Source organism: Carya illinoinensis, chromosome 2 (genome assembly GCF_018687715.1).
Source record: "Carya illinoinensis cultivar Pawnee chromosome 2, C.illinoinensisPawnee_v1, whole genome shotgun sequence".
Taxonomy (NCBI): domain Eukaryota; kingdom Viridiplantae; phylum Streptophyta; class Magnoliopsida; order Fagales; family Juglandaceae; genus Carya; species Carya illinoinensis.
The window spans coordinates 25772501-25780918 of record NC_056753.1 but is presented as its reverse complement, the minus strand read 5'-3'; the positions used below and the strand labels follow the sequence as shown (position 1 = coordinate 25780918).

At 36.2% G+C, this 8418-nt stretch overlaps 2 protein-coding genes and 1 pseudogene across 4 annotated transcripts; all 3 read right to left on the bottom strand.

The window, feature by feature from the left end:
• Positions 1–473: 473 nt before the first annotated feature.
• LOC122300523 (3-dehydrosphinganine reductase TSC10A-like) lies at positions 474–3867 on the bottom strand. Of its 3 annotated transcripts, none has more exons than XM_043111247.1 (5): positions 2880–3867; positions 2613–2760; positions 1845–2132; positions 1501–1559; positions 474–771 (listed from the first exon to the last, which is right to left on the bottom strand). In XM_043111247.1, exons 1-4 carry the CDS (start codon positions 3453–3455, stop codon positions 1531–1533), a joined length of 1041 nt encoding a protein of 346 aa, XP_042967181.1. In that variant the 5' UTR covers positions 3456–3867; the 3' UTR covers positions 474–771; positions 1501–1530. The 3 variants fall into 3 exon arrangements, with proteins under 3 accessions (XP_042967181.1, XP_042967182.1, XP_042967183.1); XM_043111248.1 differs by lacking the exon at positions 1501–1559 and adding an exon at positions 1443–1500 and having other exon boundaries at positions 2880–3866; XM_043111249.1 differs by lacking the exon at positions 1501–1559 and having other exon boundaries at positions 2880–3863.
• Positions 3868–4961: 1094 nt separating this feature from the next.
• LOC122300522 lies at positions 4962–5893 on the bottom strand. Its single transcript, XM_043111246.1, has 2 exons — positions 5619–5893; positions 4962–5509 (listed from the first exon to the last, which is right to left on the bottom strand). Exons 1-2 carry the CDS (start codon positions 5739–5741, stop codon positions 5267–5269), a joined length of 366 nt encoding a protein of 121 aa, XP_042967180.1. The 5' UTR covers positions 5742–5893; the 3' UTR covers positions 4962–5266.
• Positions 5894–6168: 275 nt separating this feature from the next.
• Positions 6169–8418, bottom strand: part of LOC122301826 — an 8487-nt pseudogene continuing 6237 nt past the window's right edge.

Below are 8418 nucleotides of genomic sequence, written 5' to 3'. Positions count from 1 at the left end.
AAAAGGGAAGTGTTATAAACCAACTTGTATTGTATGACCACATTTAGCCGTCGTAATTGACCAAGTCGTAGTCGTCAATTAAGATTTTTGTACCCCTATATATATGGGTGTTTCTAAGTTCAGATACACAGATCAATATGAAAACCTCATCTCTCTCATTCTCTATCTCATTGTCTTTGAAACTCTCTCTCTATTTTTATTGATTCACAACAATGAAATATATGTTTTTCTTTTTCCTTCTTCTTTTTATCTATCTAAGCAAGCAAACTTTATTAAAATAAAAGATTATACAAGTTAGAGAGAGGATGGGATTCCCAACAAAATATCCCAAAATAACAATCACAATACAAATGAGGTAAAAAACAAAAAAAAAAAGAGATTTTGAGATCAAGAAATTAGTTTATACTTAGACCATACAAAAAAGATACTGTCTTAAAAGATATTTTAAAGGTAAACTACCGTTAGAGACAATGTAAGCGGAAGTATTGTAATTAAAAATCTTAAAATATTTGTTAATATTGTCCTTAATCTCTTTTACGAGATTATCGTTGAGAAAAAACAATAGCTCAGATAGAGCGGCATCATAAGAGCAATCACAAGATGACCGATATGTTAACACAACATGCATAGGGAGTTCATAGCTGCGTACAACGTGGAAAAGAATCAATGTGGTAATAACTTTGATGGTAATCAGCAGAACTGAACTGACAGCCGCCATCCCAACACCCAAGGTATTCACACCCACAGAAAGCAGCGTGAACTTTTAGGTCCCTGGAAAAGGTCATAGAAATTTTTGGTATCATCATATGAGCCAGCACAAATTGCCTACATTCTGCCACATTCATATAGAGGTGTACAAATGTGCACCAAACCAGCATTTGAGATTAAACAGCATTTATATGACATAATATAGCTTCATAGAAGTTCCAAAATCCCGTTGAACACGCATTGAAATTAAAAAAGCAATAACTAAAAATCATACGGTTAGATTAGCAACCATAATTTACTATTTTTTAAAAAAATAAAAGAAAAGAGAAACAACCATAATTTATTTAGAACAGAGGTTTCAACCTTACTCTGGTTCATCGCGAATATGAAACATGAGCGCAGTTCATCTACTTTGAATGGAAAGAACTATATATTAACATTTTTTAGTTCACTTTGAAGCTCAGCATACATTCACTTCGGAATTTACAAGTGCTACATCAAGCCTGATTAGCATAATAAAGGTTGTCTAACAAGCATGTTTCCTTTGGTATGTGTTTACTTCCCATATGATGGATCAACTCTATTGTGAACATAAAAATAAAAAAGTAAAAATCGGCATACAATCTTTAGTAGATTCAAGGCAAACAAATAAAAAGAGGAAACTTCAGACATCAACCTAAATAGTCTAAGCTAGTTTCGCCAAAAGTAAAATAAAAAAAAATAAAAATACATACCAAAGCCAGCATATTTAGAGCAGATTTTATGCCACAAAAGACTAGTTTGAAATCCTACCTGAAACAAAAGACTGGTTTCTGAGGTTGCCTATAGAAACAATTCGATGAATTTGAACCCTTAACAACAAAAAATGAAATATGGGCATGCCATAAGATTAAAATAATTTTATAATCCAGAAACTGTTCATGGGTGCGATTTTTGCTTAGTAATTTTATGGATTGTCAATATCACATTATACAAAAAAGAACAGGTCAGATCAATCTGAGCCTTTCCAAACTTTTTGCCTTTGCACATTTCAAACAGATAATTCCGAGTGGTAAAAGAAAATAAACAAGATGAGGATACCGTATCAAATTATCAATCTTCTTGATGTTTGAGGGATCATTTTGAAGAATACTTACTATTTTTGCGCGTCCACTTTTCTATACTTCGATACCAGTTCCACTGGTAGCATAGAGCTACAAAACGTATTATACCAATGGCAACAACTTCGACAAATGCCATCAGGAATGATCTCTGGGGTGATAAACCGGCAGTTGCTATAGACAGTAACAGACCATCGAAGTTGCAGGGAACAATAAAGCTACCAGATTTGATGCCACTTAAAGCTTTCATGGCAACTTCATCAGCTTTCATTGCACCAGAGGAGGCTGCAATGATGGCCGTGAGCTGTGGTCTTCTCTTGTTTTCTGCAATCGTAGGGCAAAATACAAAACTTGAATTTTGTAACATACAACACAACAGTTTATAGTCCTGCAAAGTCGGAAGACGAAACATACTTAATGAGCAGAGTAACAAAACCCGATGCATTCCCAACAAAAACATGGAGAGATTTTTAATCTAAAAACTATAAACTTCATAATTATCGTGTAAGAGATTTTATAACCTAAAAGCCAGAAACTTTATAAATAAACAAGTAACCCAGACTCTTAAAAGTTGTATAGTGTCACATCTAAAACGAATGAGTTGGGATGATTTCTCATAATATCTGTTTGAAATGTGCAAAGGTAAAAAGTTCTTTTACCACTCAGGCCTGTCAGGTAAGATTAACCTGAGCCAGATATATGTTCTTTTACCAATTCCTAATCCTAATAAAGTCCATTACTTGCAGCAGTACATTGTGACCCCAATATGTTTGTACTAGGAACGTTTCTGCTTCACATGCATACCTTCGACTAGACCGGGAGTGTCGGTGTCCGGTGGGAATATAAGAGAGACATGGATGTCATCCGCAATGACCTCCTGTTGCAAAGCCTCTGCCAAACCCCGAAGCCCAAACTTGCTGGCTGAATAAGCTGTGTAACCGTATATACCCACCTAATATATAGAACCAGAAAAACAAATTAAAAAAACTAGTACTATATGATAGCAGTAATTCGATCAGTATTGAATTGAATTAAGGTTCTGGTTCTGGTTCTGGCTCTGGTTAATCATACCTGGCCGGCCTGGGACGACATGAGAGCGATGGAGGCGGGCCCACGGACGCTTCGGTTAAGCTTCATCGCAGGCAAAGCGGCTTTGATCATATTGAAAGCTCCAATCAGATTCACGTCCACCATGAACTTCACCTCATCCAATCCCTGCCTTTCCAGCTCCTGAGGCACGAACACCCCCTGATTAACGATCAACACGTCGATGGGCCCCGCCTCCTCCACGGCCTTCGTGACGGCGTCGTAGTCCCGCACGTCGGCCGCGAACACAGCCACGTCGATGCCGGTGGCGAGCCGGATCGCCTGCTTCGCGTCCTCAAGTTTGTCGAGGGACCGGGCAAGGATGGAGACGCGCGCGCCCTCCGAAGCGGCCTGGTGAGCCAGGGCGAGGCCGATCCCGCTGGATCCACCGGTTATGAACACATGGCGGTTCTTGATTGGGATCCTGACGGGGCGTGGCCGGACTATGAGGTAGAGGAAGAAGAGGATAGATAGAGGGACAAGAAGGAGGAAAGATAGATAGGCGAGGTTGGGATCAGCCATTGATGGAGCTTCGAACAAGTACTCCAAACTCCAAAGCATTTGACTTTGATCCGTATCTGCGTTACCAGTAGCTGGTGTTCAGTTTGTTGAGTAGAGTAAATACAGCGCTTTCAGCCTCTCTTTTACCGGAGGAGGAGGAGGGTTGAGTTGTCCGCCTTGTTAGTGCCACCAAAGTCCGAATCTTCTGTTTTGTTTATGGTATAAACGCTGTCACACTGATTTTCATTTTCTTTTTTTTTTTCCCCCATTAATTATTATCTGTTTCGACACTCCAAAAAGATGTTATAAACTTATCTCCTCCTAGGTGACGAGTCATGGTGATATGAAGGTAAGGTGAGGAGAATGTTTTTCATATCTTGTGTCTTTTCCTCTCAGAAGCCCTGTGCTTCGTGGAAAAACATGAATTCTTCTCCTTCTTGTCATTGGAGATATTAACTAACAAGGCAATCGAGTTTGACTTTTTGAATAGTTGCAGCTAAATTATTCTCAATTTAGAATATTAGTAGCGAACCCAATAAATTTTAAATTATAATTTGAATAAAAAATTTATTTTTATAAATTTTAACTAGTCATTTTTTATTATACTAAATAATAAATTTAATAAATTTTTCATTATTCTATTAAAATATTAATTTTTAATTTTTAAATCAGAAATGAGCCAAATCAAATGATGCCTGATAGGAAAAATATTAATAAACAAATTGCAAATAAAATCACACTGAATCAAGAAAAAAAATTGCAGTGATATCTTAACCAACAACCAAACAAAGAAGTGGTAAAAGAAAATAAAATCGCATCATCCAAGTATAGAAAAATCAAATAGAGAAGAATCAAACCGAATTGTGTTTAGGAAGATAATTTTTTACTCTAAAAATAATATTTGGGCAATCCCCTTAGCTCAATAAATTTGGTCAGCCATATGATCTGAAGTTAAAAATATTGTTTATTTATTGAGCCCACTACTGCACTTTATTTGACACTTTAGTTATTTTTTAATTAAAATTTAACTTTAACTAATCTATTACTAGTGCTCTTAGATATTTAGTTGAGTTCTTTATAAATAATAATCAATTAAGATGATGAAATAAATTTTATGAGACTTACATATGATAAATTTAAATGTGTTTAAATATTAAGATAAATTTAGATGTATTTATAAAAAGTTAAAAAAAATTATACATCTCATGTATTAAAAGGTATTGAGTTAAAAAAATTATGAATTTAACGTGTAAATAAATTTTAAATTAAAATAAATTTAAAATTTTGAAAATTAGATATTTAAATATTAAATTTAATTTAAAATCAAATTAAATAAATTAAATTTATCTCAATTTTATTTAAGTTACATACGGGCCTAATCTTTGTCTGAAGGAGGGAGGAGAATGTACGTATGAGTACTCTCCCATCAGCCCAACAAAGCAAAAAACAAAAACAAAAGATTCTCCTCGCCGGAAATATTGTACAACTGGCGGCCATCTGTGTTCTTAAATAATTTGCTCATTGTTACCGGTTAAAATGGTCATTTTAAGAAGGTCCACAATTTAATGCAGCAGCAATTTTTGCTTGGGCAATTAGATTTTGCATTAATAGATCGAACGATACATGAAAAGCTTGTCCTGTATCAAACTAAATAACATCCATACATGTAAATCCTCAACAGATATTGGAGGAGTAGAAACCTTTGGCGACTCTACACCTCAACAGTGAACAACTTTATATAGCTTTTCCATCTACATAAATATTCACCATATATATACACAAATATTAATTAAAATCCTATATATGAATTAATGGCTATTTGTGTTAAGGATTATAAATTATTTTTATATAAATCAAAGGATCTCTAGTACTCAACCTTTTTTTGGCCTAAAAGAATGGTTGGAAGAAGCTTGGGAAACGGCCATCCCTGTAGTATCAGGCTTTCTGCGGGATATTGCGTTGTAAGAAGCAAGTCTTCCTTGCCTGTGCTTCTTCCTTCTCGGCTGTGATGACTGAGGGATGAAAACTCCGGTCCCTTTGCTTTTTCTCCGGCACGTTTGCACATATAGAATTGGAGGTAATCTTTCAGGCGGATGGATTGCTCGAGAGAAATCCTGTATAATTGATCACCACATGACTTCAAAATTACTATGCGTACGTACGTATACGGAAACTCATATATACCTCTTAAACGTTTCAAGAGATGGAGAGACGATGAAGAACCTGAAGAGAAACTGGAAAGTTTGCAACTGGGTCGTCCTCCTCCTCCTCCTCCTCCTCGTCCATAATTAGAAGAGAGATTTGCTTGCTTAAATCTGCGAAGAACAGATCATCTTCTACTTCCATAGCCACTTCCTTGTTGTGTAATTGGTACAAGGCTAAAAAATAAATCCTTCGATTCTCTCAACTCTTTTCAGTATCTTCTCTTAGGCTCTTCTCCAATGCAATGGGATAAGTAGGTTTAAATAGGAAAAAGGTGGGGGAATGGAGGCTGCATGCAGTAGATGGTGTAGTAGTAGGGTAGGGGATGTGCATGTGGTGGGGGGTGGTGGGGTCTTGGATGTAGTTGGCCAATCTGGCTAAGTCCCACTTTTAAGTTTTAACGCTCAAGAATGAGGGGAGTGTGTTACGATATTATCCAGTTGGAAGAAAGAGATGAGGAACAGCCCCACCCACACCCAAGATATCTGATCCAAGATAGACGTCTCTACCACTCTCTGATTGTCAAGGAGCACAATCTCTCTCAAATCTTTTTCCCAAAGGAAAATGCTAAAGGGAGCAATGGAAATGCACCATCGGTACAACCCTTCGGTCCCTGTAGAAGGACCCTTTCCCAAATGCCACAAGGAAACTTCACTTCTTTATGCACGACAAATTACAAGCTATCAAATATAAAACTGATGGCAGAGACTAATGCAAATATGAAGAATGTATTAGCTTAAATGAAAGACAGATCAACAAAATTTTTTGAAAAAATGAGAAAAAAAAACAAAAAGACCTTGCAAGATCCTAGCTTAATCACTTGCTCATAGAAGGGGCAAAAGTGGATTAATCATCAGGATCAAGGATTTTCTAAGTACTTATCCCGAATTTGAGAGAGAAATATAAATCCATAAAATAGGGCCTTACAACATTTATCACTCATTTATGCATATAACAATAAATGTTGTAGGTTATTTCATGCATCATTCTTAAATTCTCCAATCTGTGTGAGGACCAGGTCAATCAGAGTCATTTGCCACAAGGCATCGTTGTTGAGCAGTGAAGGTCTTATAGCGTGGGCCAATACCCATAAATTAAGAAGATGGAGACTGTTGGTACAGCTCTACATGAACTTGAAAGGTCATGGACCATCAGCCTAGAGTTGTAAGAATACCATTTTCTAACTCACAAAAAAGAAAAAAAAGAGTGCAAATTGCTAGGTATCTGGCCTGCTGGGTCAGTTCGATTCCAAGCATTTATTTAACATGTTTCATCAATTACTCTTCTCCACTCGTTCTCTTAAACATTATACCTCAGTGGCAGCTACTTCGCTCCTCCGGAAAGCAAACACTGCATGATATGGCTGTCAGTGTGGTCCACATTCCACACTGTTTTCTGGCTGGCTAAGGGACCCGCCCATTCCAAACATAATGGTGCAGATGCATGGATCTTCACGACCCCTCAATATGATATTTGTTATTCTTAATCATACCATGAAATGAGCATTATCTATCAAGTCTTTCATCATTTATTGGATTGCAAGGCTAGATTGCAGTTGTGAATTTTGCATGCGCTATTAATCATATTCGGGTTCTTCCTTTGATGTTGGAGGGGGATTCCTGGTTGCAGTTGACAATTTGATGACATAATGTTATGAGCCAACATGTATATTGTATGGTCAATTACTGATCAGTTATCTGTTGGAAAACAAGTATATATTAATATCTGTACAGCTGAGACGTTTTATGTTTGGAACACAAACTCACCTCAACCCATTTCAAACCAATCATTTGATGAAACTCGCTACTTTTTCAACTTCCCACAAAAAAGTTAAACCCATCTCAACCTATTTCATACATTTAAATACATATCTCAATTTATTTACATTCAAACATATTTCAATGGGATCCACAAAATACTATTATATATTCACATATAAACTCTAATCATCTGAGATTATCACCTTAGCATCCAAACTCAATTTAAACATATCTATTGCATTTGAAATGATGGATATATCTATTGCATATGTAGACATGATGCTAAGGTTTGCTGCAAAGCATGCTAGCTTGGAATCTCAATATATTAGGGAGAGAAACTTAGATATACATACAGGTGAGAGACAAGAAATCATTGATATTAGATAGTTTAGAGTCTAAAAATATCCGGGAGAGAAACTTTTAACACATACAAGTGAGAGATAATAAATCCAAGTGACCATTATAGGAAGCATTACTCATGCATGTTTGATCTAATCTGAGCAAGTCGTGCATGACAATCAAGAACTGAGCAATTTTTATTGCTCTCTTCATAAGGAATCCATGGCTTCGAATATTCTATAGAACAGTCATCTATGGAAGAATATTTTATTTAATCAAATAGAACTAAACCTAGGCTTCACCAATTGACCTTTCATTGCACTAAATTTTCAAGTGAAAGTTAGATGCCTAGAGGGACTATTCCAACTGGAGGGCCATGGAACATATAAAAAAGGCCCATAATACATTAAAAACCAAGAAGTCCAAAGTATGAGCCCAATAGTCACAAAGGGATAATCAAGAGGAATTCAAAAAAGAGATATACATGGCGCCACATTTAATGGGAGGGTAAAAACAGTTAGAAGAAATAGGATTATTCAAAATCCTAAGTCTTGATCTGTTCCGATAAATCTTGGATGAGATATATACAGCAAACGAGCCTATATATACAGGTAATCTTTGAGATTCAAAAAATAATAACCTCTTAACTGACTTTAGCATTGGAGTGTTTGCAAGAGAAGCCCCCCTCGAGTTTCATCAAAGGAGATCGATCAAGTAGTAAA